Source organism: Larimichthys crocea, unplaced genomic scaffold (genome assembly GCF_000972845.2).
Source record: "Larimichthys crocea isolate SSNF unplaced genomic scaffold, L_crocea_2.0 scaffold539, whole genome shotgun sequence".
Lineage (NCBI taxonomy): Eukaryota > Metazoa > Chordata > Actinopteri > Sciaenidae > Larimichthys > Larimichthys crocea.
In genome coordinates this window covers 189,358-212,741 of record NW_020857047.1, presented here as the reverse complement: position 1 = coordinate 212,741, position 23,384 = coordinate 189,358, and the positions used below count along the sequence as shown (strand labels likewise).

Below are 23,384 nucleotides of genomic sequence, written 5' to 3'. Positions count from 1 at the left end.
GCATGTGCGTGAGCGCCTTGTGCACTTGTGGGTAGAAGATGGACACAGAGGGGGTGACGTTATTTAAGGAGAGGGTTAAGAGGAAGAAGTCATTGAGAGACTTGAAGCAAGACTGCGTAGAAATGAGTACAAGTTAGCGATTTAGCAGTCAGCCCAGCTCGGCGTCTGTCTTTCAGTCTTTTATTTCACGACTAAAAGTCAGTCCCACATTTACTCTTGTCCAGCGGAAACTCTCTTCTTATTTTCCTCCGTCACCCTTTTTGCTCTCTCTGCCTCTGCCTTTATGTCCATAGAGGCTGCTGAGACTGTCTGCCCAGCTCCAGTTCTGGCACGACACTGGCTCCCTACTCCCTGTCAGCGTTAGCCCAGCACTGGTCCAAACACTAACACTCCCTCTGTGCTCTGAGCTCACAGTCCGGCTAACAAACTGAGCTAACAGCAGCTACAGTTGGCAGCAGTTTACTTCACTGTCCATCAGGAAACTCTGTAAATCACAGAGAGTTGAGGCGGAGCAGCCGGAGGACGTCAGAGGGAAAACCAGAAAACTTTTTCTCCGTAAAATATGATCCAGCTTCACCAAAATCAGTGAAATAGTTGGTGGCGTGTGACTAAAGTTATATAGTTGTGATTACACGTCAGTGTGTTATCAAAATGTTATTTTATGGTAGAAAAAGTTTCACAGTGTTTCTTTAAAATAAGTTTTATTCAGGACTTTTCTTCTTAGTTTTCTTCATTCTGCCTCCATCCTTCATTTTCTTCTCCCCTCTCTTCATTCTCCTCCAGTAGCAGCCAGCACAGCATCCGTCGCCGGGCCTGTCAATGTGTGTGTGTGTGTGTGTGTGTGTGAGTGTGTGTGAGTGTGTGTCAGGGTTAAACTGTTTCAGCAGCCTGTCTCTCATTGTGTCACTCAGTTGCCTCACTCTCCTCTGACTCACATCAAGGCACAACCACACACACACACACACACACACACACCGGCGCACAAACCTCTTCACTCCACTCAACCAGGGTTAAATGATCGCACCCAGATTATTAAACTCACCCGAGTTCTCTCAACTCCTCTGTTTGTGTGTGTGTGTGTGTGTGTGTGTGTGTGTGTGATGACAGGTTGTTGTGAGTCCTTCCCCTGTGAGGGCCTTGTTTACTCAGTGGGGTCCTTTTCACACATTCGGTAGTCCGGCCAGACTGCCTGTTTGTTTTTCCCACATCATCTCCTATCCTCCGCCTTTGTGGTAAAAAAAAAAAAAGCCCCTCCACCTCTCTCCCCTTCATCCCCCTCGCCTTCCCTCCGTCCTTCTCGAGTTCACTGTTTGTCTGGCAGCCATGTTGCGGCCCTTAAATCAGGGGTAACCCGGAGTTTGTTATTTATTTATTTTTTGCACATACGTCCGTCCCTGAACGTGTCCATCAGCCTCCTGATCCTTTCAGACTTCCTCTCGAATTGCATTACAATCCAAATAAATTCACATCACTCGATATGACGATCAGGAAACACAAATCTCACTTTCAAAAGCTAATTATACACAAGTGTAACCGCCTCAGCCACACCGTCTGGAAGGCGGATAGGTAGAGCTTATTCCCTAATTTATGCTGTGTTTTTCCAGGCGCCTGAATCGGAATAATCTGGCCGTCTTCCCTGAGCTGCTTTTCCTGGGAACGACGAAGCTCTACAGACTGTAAGTCCTGTTTTTGTTTCTCTTCCCTCTGCGTTTTGTTAACTGAAATATTGCTCATTTCCTCGTGTGATTTTTGAAGGGCCCCCGAGATCAGACGGATGGATTGCACAACTTGTGCAGGTCGCCGAATCTGACTTGACGTGGTGAAATGTGTTACAGGCGGCGGAGAGGAGAGGGAAAAATTGTGTGTTTCACTCCTGTGATGGAGGAGTGAGAAAAACAGATTTTACATGGCCCCTCTTCATAGAAGCCAGTTCAGTAGCTAATGGAGATTAGCACTCCAACAGCTGCTGCCCACTGGGAGAGATGTGTGTGTTGGTGTGTGTGTGTGTGTGTGTGTGAGGATGGAGAGTGAGCAGCACAGATCAAGGGAGGCATAAAGCAGCGAGACATAGGAACAGGTTTCTCCTCTGAGGTTACGTTTTGTGTTTCACAGGCAGAAAATAGTTTCAGTCACAGAACATAAACAAAAACCAGCCAACGAACCAACGAACCGCTGTTTGTTGTCGTCAGGCACCTTCCAGCCTTCACTCACAGCCTGACCGTCTGTGCTGTAGAACCTAGCTGTGGATTTCCAGTACTGCAGGGCTGGGCCCACGACGCCGCTTGAAACTGTGGGAACTAACTTCCCGTCATGGTCATTTGCGGTCTCAGGGAATAATTATGGTTGCATATATTTATATGTGCGGCCGAATATATTTATCTAAAACAATATTGAAATGCTCAGATGATTCAGAGAGTGTGTGAAAGTTGTTTATGTTCTGTGGCCGCTACGGTGGTTGGCTGGGCTTGACCTGTCATGTCTAAGGGTGTGTGTCTGCATGTGCGTCTGTGTCTCTGGGAGTGTGTGTGTGTGTGTGTGTGTGAGTTTCTCAAGGCCAAGAGTTGGCATATTGCTCAGCGTGTGGGCCGAGGTAAAAATACAACTCGGATATACTGATCTCAGCTCAGCTGTCGCAGACAAACGGCCTCTCTCTCTCTCTCTGTATGTGTGTGTGTGTTGGCTCTCCAGGTGTATTTGTTTAGCAGAGGGTCAAGCACACTTCATTCAGCATAACGGCATTCAGGATGCTGTGTTATCGTTTTTATGAGTGAGATATATGATATAAAATCCACAGAGAACGAAAGGAAACGCCGAGAATCAACAGAAAATTGCTAAATGACAATGAAAAAAGAAACTGCCAAGCCGGCGCCGCCGTGGCCGCAAAGCTACGTGCGGATTTCTCCGACGTATGGAAGTCATTGAGGATGAACGACAACCACGGAGGCGAAGCCAATAGTATTTATGGCTGCTGGGTCAATATTAAATCTTATGTCTACACCCCCTGCAGTGTATTTTTACTTTCAGAAAACAGAACAAGAAACCCTCGAGAGCCTCTGAAGTGGAACCTTGTTAAGTTTTATATAGAGGTCAGAAGGTATGTGCGAACTGGACCGACTTTGGTTCTTGCGACAGTACGGCTATAAATGAACACTTGCTCAACCTGCTATTATGAAAATTATGTTTTCACTTTTTTCGGGGGCTTGGAAAATCTGTGTGTGAGTATTTACTGGACGGGTTTAACCTTTGCTCAGCGCCGTGGTTTCAGAGCTTTGAGGGCTGAGGTCAGGTGTGAGATATATGCCATGTGTTTTAGAGCAAACAAACACATTGTTATATGATATATGATAGACTGCTGGTTTGGGATCGCGTCCTGCACGACTGCAAGAGTTTTAGATCAGGGAAAAAGTCGAGTCAACACAAGCAATCTTGGGCTTCGTGGTCAGTCGACGTGTTTCGATCAACGTGTTTTTCTTTATCACATTTTTAAAAGTTCTGATGTAGCGAACATTTAACTTGCAAGAGTTGATTCCTCTCCAACATTCTCCTCATGGCTTCCTCACATTAATACGTACAACAATCGTCTCCTTTGTTTGTTTTTTTTTAAATATATGTGATTTTCTGAGCTTCTGGTATTCAGCTTGGAGAAGTAGCACCACCTACTGCTTATCTCATGACCTCCTGCCACGTTTTATTTTTGCCAAAATAGCTCAAAACTTGGCTAGTGTTGATTCTTTTCGCAATCTTACAGTTCAGTTCATTTGATATCATAAGAACGAGTCATGACGTGACAGATGACCACAAAAATGTGAAGGGGAACACAGTAAAGCCCAGATCAGTGTCCAAAATCACTCCTATGTAACACAAACAAACATTTGTTGCATTCCATAGATCTGAACATTCATGTTGCGTGACACCTGATGTGATGACACAACTTGATGATGACTCATAATTGTCAGAAATCTGGATTCAGTGCTCAATATAGCGTTAATTATTCAGGAGTGAACAGGGGAGTGATTTTAGACACAGGGGTGATGATGAGGTGACATCATACGACTGACAACACGATGCCGGTTCATTAGCGACGTCGAGCTAAAACCAATAATACAGCAGTTCTGCAGTAAATGCTCCAGTCGTGAAAATTTCTTGAAACTTTCGGCTCATTTCCAACTTCGTCAGCTTTAAATTGGTATACGTGCTTTGAAATTTGGCTCCATTTACGTGTCATTTCTAACCGTGCTGCCATTATGTTATAACTTCTCCGTCTATTCTTGGTTTTCATTGCTTTTCTAATGCCAACGTTATTCAATTCTATTTCAACACATCCCATTTTCCGTCTCATTTGCTCGCCTTAATTATCTACATGTTTTTATGTGAACACTTAACCGCCTTTGTGTTTTGCAAAAAAAAAAGGTGAACACATTTTCTGTGGCATTTCCTCTCTCTCTCTCTCTCTCTCTCTCTCTCTCTCTCTCTCTCTTGCATCTTTGCTGGACAGAAATCAAATGAAAAAGAGGGAGAGATGAAAGAGTGGTTGATGAAGGGATGGGGTGACGGGAGGATGAGAGCATGGGTCAGTGCTTCCACAGCTGAAAAGTCTGGTTATGCTTCATGATGAGATAGATTGATGGGACAGTGTTTGTTTATGTGTGTGTGGGAGTGTGTGTGTGTGTGTGTGTGTTGTTTCGCTGCGTTGCCTCCCTCAGCAACCAGATTACTTTTTCGTGTTTTGAAGTGCATTTTTCTTAAAACTTTGGCTCCGGTTGGAGATGAAGAAAGTTAGCCGTGCCTCAGTCCTTCATCGTCATTCCACCGGGAAGGAGAGTCAACACGGACGAGTTGATTGAATGCTGAATGAGTCAACTCCAGATCTCTCGCACACACATTAAACCTGAGTTAAAGCGGCGCGGGGGTTTGAATTAATGAGTTGATGAGGCTACGTTTTTTGGTGTGTGTGTGTGTTTACGTGTGTGTAATAGTCCCTAATCCTCTGCTAAACGGTGCCCTGATGAGGCTTTACCAGGCAGCATTGTTGCTTAGCAGCCTCGAAGGTTGTGGCTTTGTCTTCTGTGAGAGCTTAGCCCTGCTGCACACACACACACACACACACACACACACACACACACACTCTTTCTCCAACACACACTCACATATACGTACCGCCTCGGCCGAGACGACAGGCTCGGCACAATGTGTCACAAGAGCGCCGTGAAGATGTGGGCTTTCCCAGCATGTCGACAGTTAACTAACACGGAGCGAGGAGGACGGGGAGGATAAAGGGGAGAGGAAGAGAGGGGTCAGAGGTAGAGAAAATGAAATTTTCTCCGAGTAAATAATGCTTTTTAATTAAGACAGAGAACGTTGGGGCGTCTTAGTTGCCACAGTGACGACGACCTCTGGGTACCACAGGGGTCAAAGGTGAAGAATGTTCCGGTCAGGAGATCTAAGCAGGAGGTGATTTATAGACGTGAGGAGGTGGAGGGGGAGATCTCCTCCCTCTCATTAACAGAAATCATGACAAATTAAACGTGTAACAGCTGTTGTTTGCAGGGAGATCCGTTTAAATTAAGATCAAACAGTTGTCGTATTCAGGACAACTTGGCCTTCATCGGACAAAGAACATTTAAATTAGAAGAGTATTAAAAAATACAATAAATAAAATACTTCCAATCACAAATATACAATGATTAACCGAGCAGTAATTGGAGGATTTATTTATTCCTTTTTTAAACTAATTTTATTGTTAACCACAATTTAGACCTCTCTACATTCACCACACTACAACATTTAGTGTGAATATGGTAGGAAAACAAATAATAAATGTAGTCCGTAAACGTTTTCTAATTTGGCAGATACAAGTTGATAAAAAAGTATTTTTGGCATCCTTTCAAAACATATTTGCGACTGCAAACCGGCTGTACGTGAATGTATTTTCAAGGAGACACACGGGGGGGATCGTGTTTGAGTTTATTTGAGTCTAAACATGGAGTTAAATAAATCAAATATAAAAGCCGTCTGCGTGTTAAGAGGTGATCATGCTGGATGTTAAGAGAGGAAAATATGCTTTTAAATCACTTTTTAAGGAATGAAAATAAAATACTCAGCCGAGTGATCACTTCCTTTGTGAAGTGTTGTATGATGGCCCGGATGAAAACACGTCGGTCTCATGATAAAGTTCTCAATACTACGATTACGACTAAGTCTTGCAGGAATTTTGATCTTCTACATCTGCCTTCAGCCTCCGCGCACCCTGCGAGTCGAAGCTGTTGCCAGAACTCGTACTGATTAATTTCAGGTTCGTTCTGAGCCTTTTCATGATGTTCAAATCTAAACTCCTGCTTCTGGTTATTGCAGCGTACGTCGAAGGGGATTATTCTGTTTTGGGATGCCTCCTTTAAAAAGATCAGTATCGGCTGGTAGCGAGGTTAGTCGCAGTGTTTTGGATGGGGAACATATTTGGCTCGCTGACTTTGTGTACATAGGATATGCAAATATCTGCCATTATGTCTGTCCAAGGAAATGAAGTTAAGCCTTCGCAGCCCGAGGCGTCTGTACATGGGCCTCTCTTCCTTCCTCTCTCCCTGTCTGCTCCTCTCTCTCTCTCTTATTCTCTTTCTTTCTCTCTATCTAACAAACATAGACACACACTGGCACAAACACACCGCTTTACCATTCAGCAATATTTCCTGCCCCCTCCTGTTTCTCTGAATGCACTTTTTTAACAGATATAAAAACTCACACACACATGCACACCAGCACACGCGCACACGCACGAGAAAATAGCTCTTTTCAGATCTTTTCAGCATATACAAAGACATACTGTCCGAGAAATGTTTTCATTAAGCCTCTTGGATCACACAGATCGCATCCAGCCAAACAGGAAAATCAGTGTTTTTTATTTTTTTATTTTTTTTCTTTCTCGGGATGAGTTTGTGTGTGTGTGTGTTTTCAGATATTTCCACGTCTTCTGTGTACACATTATGAATCATCTTGAGTAGAAAACCAACAGTTAGAACAGCATGTCGAGGTGTTGAGTGTCAGTGACTCACTCGCTTGCCATCATATGAATCACATGACTAACCCTATCTGAATCGCTCAAGGCCACTCATTCCTAAGAAGTGATTTGGCCATTCAGATCTCAACACAATGCTGTAATTCATTCTCAAGTGATTCGTGGAGGGCTTGCCAAAGCCGAGCTGGCATTATTCAGAGGGCACCAGTACAAAAGATTATGTTATACAGACAGAATGTAAAGATATGAAACGGCCTGCTTGACTTTTACCACGGCTAGAGCTAACTTGTTTCTGAATGGAGCCCAGGGAAGTGTGTGTGTGTGTGTGTGTGTGTGTGTGTGTGTGTGTGTGGATTTTGCTTTTTTTTTCATTTTGAACTTAGGTGGAAACATTTATAGATAAAGTTTTACATATAATAGCAGATCACTACATAACTGTAGCAATAGAAACACAGCAGTTATTGCACCAGTTATTAATCTTGTTTAATAAGTAAGTAAAAAGCACTTTGAGTTCTCTGGAGAACGTTTTATCCTTAAAAAGAGTCACAGTTGTAACATTTTTGGTGCTTTGAAGAACTTTTTTATGTTTAATTATGTTTTTTTTTAAGGAATACTGATACACAAAAGAGTTCTTTATGTCACTCTTTGCAGCAATGTGATGTGGATTTGATAAAAACAAGTGAAGGGACAGTTTGAACAGCTGATGTATGCTTCACCTAATGACTTAAATGTGGCTGTGTGTAGAAATTAATGCTGTGGTGGCGTTTCTAATTGTAAGGGTTAATATTCTGCAACTACTTTTTAGAGAGAGCAATTAATGATGTGGTGGTAATTTATATACAACTTTAGTGAATTACTTTTTTAGAGTAATTTAAAATAAAATATTGAAATGATTCTATATTTCACTTTGAATGGACTACTAATATGGTTACTCTCTCATCAGCATGAAGAACCACTCCAGGTTCACACTCAAACCTTTATTTTTAAGGGTGTAGGTGGTTAAAATGAACGCAATAAATCCTCCCTTCATGAAGGTTAAAGTGTTCAGTCGTCGTTTAAACTGTTTTGCAGAGGTGTTGATTTAACTTTATGATCATTTCGGAGGCTGTAGTTTAAGTTGTTTAAAACACTTTTTTTTTTTTTTTTTTGGGGGGTGTTGTTTTAGTTTTTTTAAAACCTTTTTTTTTTTTTTTTTATCCGAGGCAGAATCTCGTCTCGGTACAAAAGACGTCTTCAGACATATCACAGCTGCGCTTCGGCAAAAACATCGTCGACATAATAAACTCCAGGAAAATGTAAATACACTCGCGCACATAAATCTTAGCTGTTAAGGATCTTTCTTCTCCGTTTGTTTGCTCTTGTACTGACTCACTTTGTCGTGCAAAGTTGAGTTTATTCTGATCTAATCTTTGGAAAGTGTTTATTTTGTTAAAGGAATAAAAAACAATTCTCACATAAATTCTGTGTGTAATATCTACCATACGTGACTTTAAAGGTGGTACCATAAATCCAGGGGACATGATGATAAAGGAAAAAAAGTCAAACTCTGTGAATTCATCCAACTTTTGAACATAAAACACAAGAAATATATGAAAACATATGCGTAAACAGTGCTATTTATTTAGATATACTTCTAAAACTTGACAAAGGGAATATGTATTTGATTATCAAAGAAACCTTTCACAATGAAAAGTCTAATTAACTTGTTTAATCCGCACACAGTTGCACCTTTCACACGTTGCTCACTTTGTTTTCCCTCAATTAATCACCTGTCGCCGAGGGTGTGTGAATGTCAGAGTTCAGAGCTCGCAGGGCGAAAGGTCAGGGATCGTCAGCGTCAACCGATGAGATATCCAGGATAATGGACATGCCAGCAGTGACGGCGCTGCTCTGCCCATCAGATTACAGAACAAGTGAGAGTCACGCCTGGAAACAGAGACAGGGAGAAGGAGGGGCGGATACAGACAGAATGAATGAAGGGTATTTAAAGGAAAGATTAGAGATGTGTTTGCTCTCTTAAATGGTGCGGAAAAAAAAAAAGCAGGGTGGAATTTACTGAGGTGAAGACAGAAGTATTTTCTGTTGTGAGATAGCGGTGAAGAAAAGAAAGAAAAAAAAAAGCAAAGCAGTGGAAGTAGAAGGCGAGGGACAGAGAAAGTAAAGAAAGGAGAGCTAGAGGGGAGAATCATGTGGAAAGAAGAGGAGAGAGGTATGTCAGTACTTACTGTAGATGGCAGGTAGCCTGAAGCCTGGAGCCAGCATGTCTGTCAGAAAGAAGTGCCCAGGTGTGTGTGTGTGTGTGTGTGTGTGTACGTACCGTAACCTGAGTGTGGATTATTGGGAGGGAGGGATGGGGAAGGGGAGGGGGGTTACATACCTATCCAACGCCAGGAAGAGCTTACCTGGAAGCAGGTAGTTACGATACGCAGAGTGTGTGTGAATCTGTGTGTGTGCGTGTGAGGTCTTCTCGATCATCAAAGCGTTTCCTCGCCTTGCTTTGTGTGTGATTAAGGGTCACCGTGTGCGGTAATACCTCCCAACAAAGCAACCAAATCATCCTGCATCCCCCCCTCTCCACTTCCTGTCTTCTTCTCATTCTCCTTTAACTCTCAGCGCTTAACTTAATAACACAACGTCAACGCCGGCGTTCGACGCCGCCGAGGAAAGCAGCAGGATGTAGATTTCTTCCTCTTATTTCCTCTCGCTCTCTTTTTTTTTTTTTTTTTTTTCCCTCTGCGGCGGTTTGTCTCTCCAGGGTATCTGCAGGTATGGATCCGTGCCCTGTATTGATGGATGACTCGGCCTCGGCCAGTGAATTATGGCGGGGGATTATGGAGTAATCAGGACAATTCATCATGCAACGCTCCTCTTCTCACCCCAATCACAGCTACTCAGCAATATTGACCCCTGCTCGCTGTGTGCATCCATGTAGAGGAGCGTTGTTGTTGTTGTTGTGTGCGGTGAGGAGGCGAGTTATGAGGAATTATCCCCTTAATAAGCAGAAGTAGGGCAAGGAAATAGCTCCAGGTATAGGAGATGGGGGAAAATCTTGCAGAAACTCCAAAGTTTTCAATAAAAAAAGTCAAATTTTCTAGTTGAATTTTGTCAAAACCTTCAGCAAATGAGCTGAGACGCGATGATCCTGAATGTATTACACTGTCACCTCGTAGAATAAGGTGATTTCAGGTTTTTTTTATTAATGCTACCAAGTGTCTGCTCTCTAGAACAAAAAAAAACAGAAGCGCTCACAGAGTCTCACCAGTCAAATGGAAAACAGCGAGGTTTCGGTTTATGTCAATCAGTCAGCAGACCTAACATGGCTGTCTTTCTCTGCCCTGGGTGCCTCCTCTCCCCTCCCCTCCCCTCCCTCCCCTCCCCGCTAATCCTCCATCTTGGCTCCGTGTCAAGCCGCCTTGTCCAGTTGCACAATATCCCTCCTCCGGGGCAGGCAACTGCATCCCCTCTCTGGCTCCATTAGTGCCACTCCACTGGCATAGCCGGCATTCTCCAGCGGGACCGTCATCGCTGGCCACTCTATTGGCACCCCTGTCACTCTCCAAGCACCACAAAAGAAAACCTCCCGGCCCTCCCTCTCTGCCTCTCCTGCTCGCTTGGTCTTTTTTTGGGCCCCCATTTTCTTCCCCTCCTCGTCTCTCTCTCTCCTCGCTCCTCTATTATCTTCCCTTTCTCTTTCCAGCACCTTTCTCTTAAGTCTTTTCCCTCTCATACTCTTTCTTGCCTACACCACCACTTTCCCCCCCTCCTCTCTCTCTCTGTCTCTCACTCCTAACACATTGGTTTGGAGAGGCTTATGCAAGACCCTCATCCAGGGTAATGATGCAGTAGAAACCAAGAGAGGAAACTGGGAGCTGACCAGTGATTCCTCCCAGAGATGTTCCTCACAAGTTTAGAGCCTCTCACATTATTCCACCAAGAGCTGAGTGTGTTTGAACTGACCACGGCGACCCAGCCTCATTAAAACGCACTATGTTTACATAATGTGAGGACTCGGGGCCAGAAACAGACCCACAACACATCAGCTGCTGAGTTCCTCTGCTTTAAATGATGTTTTTTAACACGCCGAACGTCGCAGATTTTAAAAATTCAAACGCTTTAACATATAAAATAACTGTTATTGTTGGAGGGGATGAAACAGGACAGATTTTTGAAGAGACCGAAAGAGAGAAAGTGTGACATTGTGGGTCTGTTGCTGCAGGCTGGTGATAGATCAGCAGGTTTGTAATCACAGGTTGGTACCCGACCTGCATGCATGCGTGTGTGTGTGTGTGTGTGTGCGCACGTGTGCATACCCCAGTGTGTATGTGTGCACTCCCTCGCGAGTGTCTAATGACAGGTTCCAGCACTGATGTGTCATTATCCAATTACAGTTTTCTCTCATCTCTACGGTAACACCATGCCCCCACGTAATTGGACGGCTGCTCTTAAGAACCCTGACCTCTCAGCAAGTGTCAGGAGAACACACGGTGCACACACACACACACACACACACACACACACACACACACACAAGATGCCAGGAAGATTGGGTAATGCAGGATAAAACAGATGCTATCTGAAAGAGTGATCAGCTAAACTATGCAAAGACAAGTTGGGACTCTGATCATATCATATCGCTCTTTCCTCCTCACACTTCATCTGTCTATCTGTCTGTTTCCCTGTCTGCTAATAACAATATTTGGGACTCATGTGTTTCCTCTCCTCTTCTTCATCCCTTTCTCTTTTTTTCTCCCTCTCCTTCAGTCTCGCCCTCTTGAAAGTGTGTTGCCTCTAAATGGGCCGAGTCGAAGGAGAGCTTTTGTGGTTTATGGTTCTCCTCTCTCACTCTCTTCACTTTTTCACAAAAACTAAACAGCGTTTGTTTTTTTTTGTTTTTTTTCCCACCCCACTGGCCCTCTTAAATATTTCACACGCTTAGAAAGCTTCATACCCTCTCCTCTCCTTGTTTGTGTGTGTGTGTGTATTGTGACCTCACACTGCAAAACTTTACAAGGTTCAATGCGATGGTGATACAAAGACGGATCCTCATCTTTCGGAGAAATTCAATTAAGGACTATTGGCAGAAACACAGAGGAAGGGAGACTAGGACAAGAGGAGGCATAGAGGATAACAAAATGTGTGTGTGTGGGGGTTTGTGGGCAGGTTTCTTCCTGTTCTCAGGGTCACATGTCAAATATTAGGGTCACCTGCGTCCTGACAGCTCATTGGCGGACAAATTTACAAGTTCAGAAAGAGGAATTTTAACAATTTGTTTTGCTCGACATCGGAGCAGATCATGTTTTTGCACTTTAACGCTCCTTTGCTCGACTGATTTATTTTTTTCTTGACTACGTTTTCTCATTTTCTGCACCTCAAAGTAAAGCTCTGCCTCCTCTCTGTATCAAATTGTGAATTCTCATTGCATTTTTATGTGTCTTCATTCAAATTTCTTTCATATTTCAGCCCATAACAGCAGCAGCTAAATTGATAATGTATCTTCTTAATGTTTACTGCTTTGGCCCGGCCTTGAATTCCCCCTCATTTAATCTTTTTTTAGTCTTATCATCTTCCACTTTCATCTGTCCACCAGACTATGAGTTCACCGTTTAGCTACTTTGTGAGTGTTAGTGTGTCTCGGGCAGCTGATTAGAGATGTCTCTGTGGAGAGTTAGTCAGAGAATAAAGTTTACTTTATCACTTTAGGAGGAGCCGGACTGTTACAGGTTGTTACAAACAGAAGTCAGCAGTGAAAGTCAGACAAACAGCCTAAACACCTGGACAGTTTGCTCCTGAACATACACACTCACACACATGTAACTATAATATAGTTTGAAAGACAGGGACAGAGGGAATGAGCAACCCAAGGCTATGATGTCAGCCTGTTTTACAGCTCTCATAATTACAAGCAGCGCTCCGGGTGGGTGGGTTTTTCTGTCAGTGTGTGTGTGTGTTCAACAGTGCACATAAGATTCCTGTCAGAGTTGCCTTAGTGACCCACTAGGTAACAGTTGGTGTTTCCCAGACATCTCAGCGACCGAGGATGTCTGTTCTTGTCGAATGCGTGTTATACAGTATAGCGGACGGGTCGAGCTGTGGATTCGTGGAGATTTGTGTTGTCGTTGATTTGGTAGAAGTCAAAGGGAGATTGGAGACGATGAGTCATTTTTGTTAAATCAGAAATCTGCTCTGGTTTAAGGTTTCAGACATGTTTAATCTATAAAAAAGTTTTTTTAATTGAAGAAAATAACACAATAGATGCATAAAGACTCCATTCAGCTAAACTCCTCAAATGAAAATCAGCCTTAAAATAACTTTCCCTACAGTAAATGCATGAAGAAATAACTAATTATTATTAAAATTGTGTTTTTCTACAAATATAGCAAAGATCTCTATAATATAGATATGAAAATTAAAAGAAAATTCTAGGTCTTCATTGTGTGCAAACATATTATATACACATTTTGTCCACATAAAAAAAAGAAAGTTAATTATCAAAATGACTTTATTTATTTTATTTTATTTAAGTTTTACTTCAGTCAGTCAGAACTCAAAAAGTACTGACTGTCGACACATCAGCCCAGAGCTGTACTCGATAAAAATCTGCAGTTGTCATCTCCACATTGACTTTTCAGTGAAGTCTTCAGAGCGTTCATGTCACAGAAACATCCGACTTCACTTATCAGACTTTAGCGACTGCCACCGGCGTCATACTGGTTTTAAATTAGATCATCCACAGTGGCCCCAAATGAACCAGCAGCGTTACAGTCGACTTTGCTTCGGGCAAGATGGAGGCTTGGTTAAGATGATTTGGTGCAGTATGTGTGTGTGTGTGTGTGTGTGTGTGTGTGTGTGTGTGTGTGTTTGTGTGTGTGTGTGTGTGTGTGTGTCATGACCCTTCAGCACCTGGAACACGGAAAGTGGGAGGAAAAGTGAGGAGGCAAGGAGGGAGGAGAGGAAAGGGTTATTAACCACAACACATTACCGCCTGACAACCAGCATGTTCTGACAAAACCCACAAGTCATGTTGTGTGTGTGTGTGTGATTCTCTAGGTGTGTGTGTGTGTGCCCGTCCCGTGCAGGTTTGTGGGGGTTCGTAAGTTCAGTGTTGCAGGCATGACAAGCCTCATTTGAACTGAATCTATAAGCATGTGTGTGTATGTTACCGTCCCGGTGTGTCATCCTGCAGCTCGTGTGAGACAGGAGGAAAATACTTCTTTGAATCTGCATTTCTAAAATTATGGCGGCGCTTCCTGCCTCATTTCCTTCAATCAGCTCTCTCAGGAGATAGGAGCCATTGGCCTGGCTTGGCTGACTTTTATAGCATTTTGACTGAGCTGCGTTTCTTTTTCTGTCTTCACTTGTGTGACTTTCATTTCTTTTTTTTCATGCAGTAAACTGTTTTTTTTTTTTATTCATAGAAGATATCCACAGGGTTCTTGTCCACAAAAAAGTGGAAATAATCTAAGTAGATGCCAAAGTACTTTATATTTCTACTGAGATTACATTTATTAGTTATTTATTAGTTATTTTAGTTATTTTCATTGTGTTTAGTTACCAGAGAGAGAGTTTCCATCTAAACTTCTCAAATAGTTTAATTTTTAATAACTCTTAAAAGTCAAAGATGTAAAGTTGTCCAATATTTCACCAAAGAAAGGCACAAATTTAAAAAAAAGAAAAGTCCAAATTTGTTTAGCAGAACTTTTTCAACTCATTTCTCTTTTCACAACGCACCAGATTTATCTTGTGACCTTTTGGAGGGGACACGCACCCAAGGATGGGAACCGCTGGATTAAATCCTATAAAAGAATCTCGTAAATCTGGAAGAATTCAATCAGCAAAATTATTCTGACAAATGATGAATCTTTTTCAGTCATTTTTAAACAGAAATAGTAACAAAAACGCTGCGTTTTGGAGTTCTGAACTACATTTTTTTGTCTTTTTCAAACGAAATTACACTTTTTTTTCAGTATTTTTGTGTTAATTTGCAGATTAATCAATCAGATAAATATACATATATAGTTAATTTGCAGATTAATCAATCAGATAAATATACATATATAGAATAGATAGAATTCCAGTGTTGCAGCTACAGTAACATGTATTACAAACACACAACAGGCATGAGGTGCATATGTTTAAAGTGGCTAGAGTATTAATAGCATTAAAAAATCTAAGAGAAGGAAGAACGTATTGCTCTATCTGTGTGAAATATACTAAAAATATACATAGCAATGGAAATAATTGCAAGCTGCAGCCCTAAAACACACTGATGCATCAAAATTAACAATCTAATAATGTGATGAATCAGTTACAGAAGACATTTTACTGCAGAACAACTTCATTTCAGTTCAGGACTTTTACTTTGTAATGTGGTATTTTAGTGATATTGGTACTTCTATTTCTGTTCTTCACATAAATTCTTTGTATGCTCTTTTTTTTTTTTTCTTGTCTCTTTATGCGGCGCTCCTGCTCCCCGCCTGCTGCTCCTCTTTATCTCCATGAGTCGATGGGGCAGAAACAGACAGAGACAGGTGATATCTGACGGGCTGATGGTGATGACTGTCGTTAGTCAAGCAGAATGGATGGGTTTAATTGAACGGCGCGTTTGATATGTGTGTGTGCGTGGGTGCGCGAGCGTGTGTACGCGTGGGACAGTTCTGCGAATGGCAGCCGTTTCCATGGTAGCAATTAAGCACTGGGAGGTTTCAGGTCAAGGTTAATTAGCATGCAAAGATGAAAGAGAGTCACACGAGAGGGGCTGAACGTTTGATCGCTGTTTGTCCTCCATAACCACTTGTGTGTGTGTGTGTGTGTCAAACAGGCCTCCCGTTGATTAGAAACACCACATACAGGCTTCAGTGCAATATTCGCAATGCTCGGTGCTCAGTGCAGAGCTTCAGGAACACAACTAGAGCAGAAACAGGCAGATTTTATGGACCTCCTGAGCAGAAAAGGCTTTGTTCATTATGTGTTTTAGGTGTCACTGAAGACAAAGTCCATTCATTGTTTCATTCCTCATTATATGTTTATTTAATATAATGATTTACACCTGACATGATTTTTTGAGGTTGGGTCATTTTCAGAAACATGGAAGGGAAGTTTTGGTGACTGATTTTATTTGCAGAGCTCGGGGACAGAAGCCATGCTCTCGGTTTGCAGTGTAATGATGTAATGTCATAATAATAGATCTGAAATGACTCGTCGATTAATCATTTACCGTGGTTGAAAAATGAATCGGTGACTTTGCTGTGACTGTTTGTTTCATTTTCCAAACAAAAATTGCAAAACAGTCTCTGGGTCTGTGAAGGTTCTCAGTCCTCCGGGATGTCTTTCTTTAAGAGGAGTGAAATCTGCGGCAGCTGGACTTGGTTGTAGATCCGTGAAGACTGACTGACTGGGGAGAAATCCAGATATTTAGCCTTGGTGGGATCATTTACCTGGCTTACTCTAACCATGTTTCCTGTTGGTTCATTGGTGCTCCTTGTTGTCGAGCTCTGGTGTGGACAGTCAGAACGAACGAAGAAGCCTCTTGGATTTGGAGAGGTGAAACATCTTCACGGATCTGCAACCAAGCCCCAGATTTAACCCTTCTCAAGTAAAGATGTGATGATAGACTTAATATTTATGTTTTTATACTTTTGGTTGAAGAAAAAGAAGCAATTTGAAGACTCTGGCTCAGGAAATCATCAATAAAATGAAAAAATGAAAACACAGAGAGTACAAACCCCAACCTTGAATCTGTAGACTTCACTACCCAGCAGATGCACCTCATCCTGTGGTAACCCAACATTAGCCCTCAGAACAGACTTACCTGAGATAATGGTATATTTGCTCAACAGCACCTATAATAAAAAAGACCATTCAGTTAAAACTGCACCTCTGACCGACTCAACAGAAATCAAAGATTATGAGCTTCACTAAATGTGTATTTACTTCAGGGCTGCAGGGTGTTTCTGTTATTCTGTCCAGCCCTGTAATCACCTGAGCGTTCTCCTCTTCTGAATCACTTTCTCCTTTCTTTCCCGTTCGCCTCCATCGCTCTCCGCTCTCTCTCTCTCTGCCTTTGCGAACTTTAACAGCTCAATACTCACTGCCGAGGCTTTCAGCCCCGTTATTCACAGCTCACTGATACAAAACCTGCTGTATGTGCGCTCTGTGTGCGTGCATGTGTGTGTGTGTGTGTGTGTTTATGGTGATTGATATGCATTAATGATGTAAGGCGAACAGCCATTAAAAGCTGGGAAACTGTAAGCACTGCCTTGAGCTGTGACTATTAGTCTGAAAGTTTCCGGTGTTGGCAAAACACAAGGGACTGCAGTGGCAGATGTTAGGGAAAAGTGGTGTGTGTGTGTCTATTTGAATGTGTGTGTGTGTGTGTACTACCAGTAGCAGGTGGTAAGTTTATTTCACCCCGCTGGCCCAAACTCACGGTCACAGGGGATTTTGGAGCAATCTAAAGCTCAGCTGTTCTCGTGCTGTAACTACACTTTGCTGTGTGTTTTGTGGGACTGCTTGTAAGCTCTGGGACAGATTGTCTTTTTTTTTTTTTCATGAGCGAGGCGGTTTCAAAGAACGAGATTCCTCGTCTGCAATGAAACATAGACAAACTGTAAATCTCTCTTTCGTATCGTCTTTCCAGCTCTCTCAGTACAAACTGAACCGCCGCGATCTTCTCCAAGCAGGTACTTGAACACTTTTCCAGGTCTTTGCTTTAGTTGAGCTCAAGTGTTCCTTAACCTTTTTCCAATTCAAAACCCCCGAATGAGATCGCTCTGCACCCTCACCTTTTGACCGACGCTCATTAAAGCTAATTGCTAATCTGGTCATGTGGAAACTCAGCAGCAACCAGCAAACAATCTGTGGTCTTGACACACAGTTTAAGTAGCCGGGGGGGGGGGGGCCTCAGGTTTCTAACTCCAGATGGGCAGGTTTGCTCAGATCAACGTAAATAAGGGTCCGACAGCTCGGGAAGGACAAAAGGCGGCTATTACTGAAGTGGCTGTCTGAAAAAGGGAAGGATGAAAAAGAGAAAGGAGAGATTGTTTGTTATTAAATTCTCCCTTCCTGAGGTCAGTGACACGGAGGCTTTTAGTGGCTGCTGGGACCACTCTCCTGCAACACCCCGTCTAATTGGTTAACGACATCTGATGTCATAACATGCCCCCCTTCCCTCGCCCTCACCCATCCCTCTCTCCGTGTCTCAAAACAGCTCGATCCCTTTGTTCTTTAAACTCCCCCGTTCCTCCCCCTTCATCTCGCCTTTACTTAAAGTGAGTATTGATTTAAAGGAAGAAAATGATAGTGGACAAATCTTTTCCTTCTGTCATCCCTGCTCCGCCAAAACGTGTCGCCATTAACAATCCTCCCTGCGTACAAGTGTTTTTGATGATATAACAAAAGATATAGATTTAAATACCTCGTGATAGAACAGGTGTAGGTGCACAATGTGGGAGGTTCATAAAGTACTAAATAAACTGTGCTGGTTCCATGTCGTTACATGAATATAAATAAGTCCTTTTATAAATATTGCACATTTCGAAGCAACAACCCGTGCTTAAAATAAGGCTGAAACTGACCGATTGTTGTCTGATTTGATTCAATCTGTTATTCTTTTTATAAATCTATGAATCAATCAAATGTAAATCTATCTAAATGGAACCATAAATTGTATTATTTATGCATGTTTTTAGTTGAAAAGACTAATAATTGATTCATTGTTTTAGTTTTTACACTTTCAGATGATACACGGCTCTGTAGTGGCTGATTTGGTGGTACCAGTTCACCTCCCGGGCCCTGCTGAGGTGCCCTTGAGCGAGGCACTGAAACCCAAACCACTCCTAGTGCCCTATATCATCACATGCGCATGTCTGCATGCTCTGTGTGTGGCTGTGTGGTTTTATTTCAGCCCCATGTCAGTGAAGATTTTGTGAAAAATAAACAGAGTAGATCATCTACATGTGCAGTTTAATTACAGACTGAGGAGGTTACAATCATTATGATGACTTGGTGTTCACTGTGATGAATTAGGCAAGTAAAGCTAACTCAATGGACGCCTTGAAAATTGAAATTGCATTTTAAAATGACAGAAATCTGAAGTATACATTATGTGTAATCAACAAGCTAAAACCTTTAAAAGACCGCTGCCATGGACCTTTAATGTTCTGCCTGTCTGTCGACCCTCAGCCTGGCCTTCTGTCTGTCTGTCTGTCTGTCTGGTCTTTAGTTACCTAAGAACCCCCTGGGACCAAAAATAACAACACACTGTCCGACCTCTCGCTGCTACCTTCTCACATAGCCCATAAACTTAACAGCTCTCCACGCCGCCCGCGCTCGCACTGTACACAGACACAAAGTGCGAGCCAAGTCGAGAGCTCTCTCCGGCGGTGGTCTGTTTGCCGATCTGCTCCTAACTGTCTTCCATTCACTGCGATTCGCTCACGAGCGACTGAACCGGGCTTCATCCCCCAGAAGCTCAGTGAACCTTGATTTAAGACTACTGATAATGCTTGTCTCCCCCCTCATTTCTGACCCCTCCTTACACCCCTGAGGAACATCAGCACTGACCCACATGTGGTATGAAGCATCAGAAATGCATCTGAACCCCTCAAACGCAACGCACACCCCCCCAGTGCCCTGCGTATACAGTCTGTTCTCTCCCCAAGGAAAAAGCAGCAGGCTCTACACGTTTCCATCCTGTAGAATGTACCGAGGCGGACATGCATTCATTCACTCAATTGCGCACACACACACACACACACACACACATATATATGCACAGACAAAAGACAGAAAAGGGAGTAATGGGCTTAGTGCAGCAGAGCTTCATGTGTGTCATAATCTTGTCATGATACTGTCCTAATCCTCCTCTAATCCACTACCCTTCTGGAAAGATGAAATTGGGATTACCCCTCTATCTGTCTCCATTACACAAGCGTCTTCTCTTTCAGTGTGTGTGTGTGTGTGTGTGTGTGTGTTATGAGGTATTGCAGCATTCCCTGGAATGTCAGCTATCGTCATGCTCTCAGTTTTTTTTTTCCGCTGATCCCAGGGCTCTGGTTTTCCTACTGCTGGTATGAGTGTGTGTTTTTTTGCGGCTGAGCCCTTGTATGTGTCTGTGTTCATGTGCTTCTTATGTGATTCAGGAACGTTTCCTCTCCGGAGACAAAGGTGACATTTAAACAAGAGAAATACTAATGCAGACACACACACACAAAAGTGCACAGTAACACACACACACACCACGGTGGAGCAGATGGCCACTGTGTGTGTTTGTTTGCGCTCAGATGATCATTCATATGCACAGTGAGAATTAACATACTAACAAGTTGCCTGTGCATATGTATGTGTGTGTGTGTGTGTGTGTGTGTGTGTGTGTGTGTGTGTGTTAATAACATAGGCTCCACTGACCATGACTAGGGCATAAAGAGGCAACCCGCTTTCACTTAAAAGCAATGGCATCTTTACAACTCTTTCTGCCTCGGGCCTGAAAAAGAAAAACAGGGACAGACAGAAAAGAAGAGACGTCAAGCGAGACGAGTTAGAAAGAAGTGTGTTTAAGAAAAAAGCCCCAAAAGGGAGAAAAAGTTTAGGTGGAGAGAGGGATGAAAGAGGTGAAAGGAGTGGTAACTTTTGTATCATAAACTAACAGATTTTAAATCCTGTTGATGTCACACTGACTTGTAATCAGGTGAACGGTTTGTCTGTCATTCGTACGTCTGTTCTCACACTATGTAACTTTGGTTACATTAGCTCAGTTTGTTAGGCGGGTCCGGACTGTGAGCTCAGAACACTGGGGGAGTGTTAGTGTTTGTACCACAGGTGTTTTGGACCACCGGGAAGAGGTTTTCAGACTGGGGTGTGGGCGAATGCTGATGGGCGGAGCCAGTGTCGTGCCAGAACAGGAGCTGTGCAAGAGGGTAATTTAACTGGACTCAGCAGTCTCTATGGACATAAAGACAAAGTTGAAAAGACTGAAGGGGACGTTGCGATGAGTGCGTAAGAAGCCGCCGAAGAGTAAATCTACGACTGACTTTTAGAGAGTTTGGTGAAATAAAAGGCTGAAAGACAAATTTCTACACAATGTCGCTTTAAGAAAGAGGTGACGTGATGGTAAAATAAGATGGGAGGCAGTTTGGAGGTCAAATAAAAAATGAGGGAAAGGAGGTTAAAGACCTGCAGAGCGCTGGAGACAGAAAGAAAGAGGTAGAAGAGAAGCACATTACTATGGCAGAATAAAAAGGCTGCTCTGACTCTTTACTTGCTTGGGGCAAAGATGGTCTTAAAGGACATCGAAATGAACAAAGCTCAGTGTGTTTGTATGTATGTGTGTGTGTGTGCGTGTGTGTGTTTACTTGCCCCCAAGCTTTTGGCCACTAATGGGCAGCAAAGTTTTTGTGTTTTTGTTGAGTAGCGCTGCACACAAACACGCGTAATGATTATTCACCTTTAGTGAATAAAAAGTCTCCTCTGTGACTTTCGGGCGTGCGGTTTGGGCATCTTTTCGTGTGTGTGTGTGCATTTTGATTTTCTTATATCAGCTTCTGGTAGCTGATTGCGAGTCGGTTTCTTGCAGGTCATTGGCTAACAGTTGCCCAGGGAGACAACTCAGCGGGCCATGATTGGTGGATGATCCTAACACGGTGTGACAGCCTTGTTAGTGCAACCTGATTGGTCAATTAGTAACATCACTTGCTCTGGAATCCCTGGAGAGACGGAGAGCGATGAGAGAGGAAAGAAAACAGGAGTGATATCGGGTTATTTTAGTTTCTTTTACGTTGATTGAATTCAATCAAACGCATTAGAACAACTTTTTCCAAAGATGCACTTTCCTGCTTTGTGTTGTGTCTCCCAGTAAGTGAAGTGTTTATTGGAAGAAGGTGGGGGAGGTTGATTAGAGATGGGGTGAGACGATGGGAGGCACAGGGAGAGGAGATGAGAGGAGGGGAGGGGCTGGGTGTGTTGTGGAGACAGATCCAATCTCTCCATAAATTATGAATGTGTTCCGCAGGAAAGCATTCAATAAGCAAATGCCACATGGTACTGAGTCAAGGAATCCAACTGTGTGTGTGTGTGTGTGTGTGTGTGTGTGTGTGTGTGTGCGTGTGCAGACATGCTCAATGCACTCATGTGATTTGTTCCCTGGTCTAACAACAAACAACAAATGACATGCAACATAAATATGTTGGTGTTTGTGGTTTGTTTGGATGCACCTGAGGAAAAAAAAGGTTCATTATTTTTACATTTTAAATAATAATAAAGAATTTATTGATGTTTTTAAGCATAAATACTGAGATTTAAGACTTCACGTGTGCACGACTCATTAAATTCAGCTATGTTTCTCTGTGTGGGATGTCAACAACAAGGACTCGTGGTCCGATGTGCACTCCTGTTCGACACCACGTGCATGAATCCACCTCTCTGTTCGTGCTCGTCCGTTCCCTCCATATTGTAATCCAAACCTCTTCTTTGGCAGCTGAGGCCGCTGCTGTGTTCATGTCTGGCAATGCTGCTAGTAATAAAGTTGTGTTGTTTTGAAGGCCAGCCACGAATGACTCAATGAACTCGTTGAGCTTGCGAAGTCGGCTGTCTGCGACTGTGTCAATAGAGCGGCTAATAAAGTTATGTTATCGGGATGGCAGGCAGCCTGCACGGCCTGCTGCTTTTAGAGACATGTCACGCTGTGTGTGAGTTAATAAAGTTATGTGTCCTTTTGAATGGGTGTAATACAGTTGCCGGGGGTGCTTCTGTGTGATGATAGCATTACGGGAGGCATTTTGATTGTCAGTGCAATAGGCTCGAACCAAATGCCTCTCAGTGTGACGAGGAAGGCCCGAGCGATCGGAGAGTGTTTCCCATTTTGCTCTGGTTGCGTTTCTCAAAGCGCGGGCTGTCGCGTGCGCGGTAATTTTGAGAGTCTGCACGATGCATGTCTCAACACGAAGGACAAACAGACAAACTGCAAATAGGAAGGTGAGAACACAGGCGACATGCGCTCCCCCACAGATACACACAAACAGGAAAGAGGATGTTTGGTATGTGGCTCCTGTGTCAGGTGGAGCTGAGAAGGGTTGACACCTCGTCAGAGAGTCTGGGAGAGGAGACAGGAGATCTCACTATGTGACACCCGGCTTTTTATAGACACAGGGGGTGTAGGGATGGATCCAAATGGATCACCTCTGCCTCACAGGGCCCCTTCGCCAGTTTGTGAGTGTCATGTCAGTTATAGCTTCTTTTTTTCCAATCATAAAGTCTCCCATAACAAACTGACAGCGGCTAAACAGATTTAAGGTCAGGCAACCAACATTTGAGCGATAATAATTATTGGAAATAATTCAAAAAAACATGATACATTAGAGGTTTTCTGGTTGTCTTAACTTTT

The 23,384-nt window shown here is 43.1% G+C and overlaps 1 protein-coding gene across 6 annotated transcripts in view; it reads left to right on the top strand.

The window, feature by feature from the left end:
• The window catches only part of slit2 (slit homolog 2 (Drosophila)), an 88,157-nt gene that overhangs the window by 10,049 nt on the left and 54,724 nt on the right, over positions 1-23,384 (top strand). For all 6 annotated transcript variants that reach the window (XM_019266204.2, XM_019266202.2, XM_019266203.2 and 3 more), the window contains exon 4: positions 1,605-1,676. In XM_019266204.2, coding sequence (XP_019121749.2) covers positions 1,605-1,676 — 72 coding nt within the window. The remainder of the gene's footprint in view (positions 1-1,604; positions 1,677-23,384) is intronic.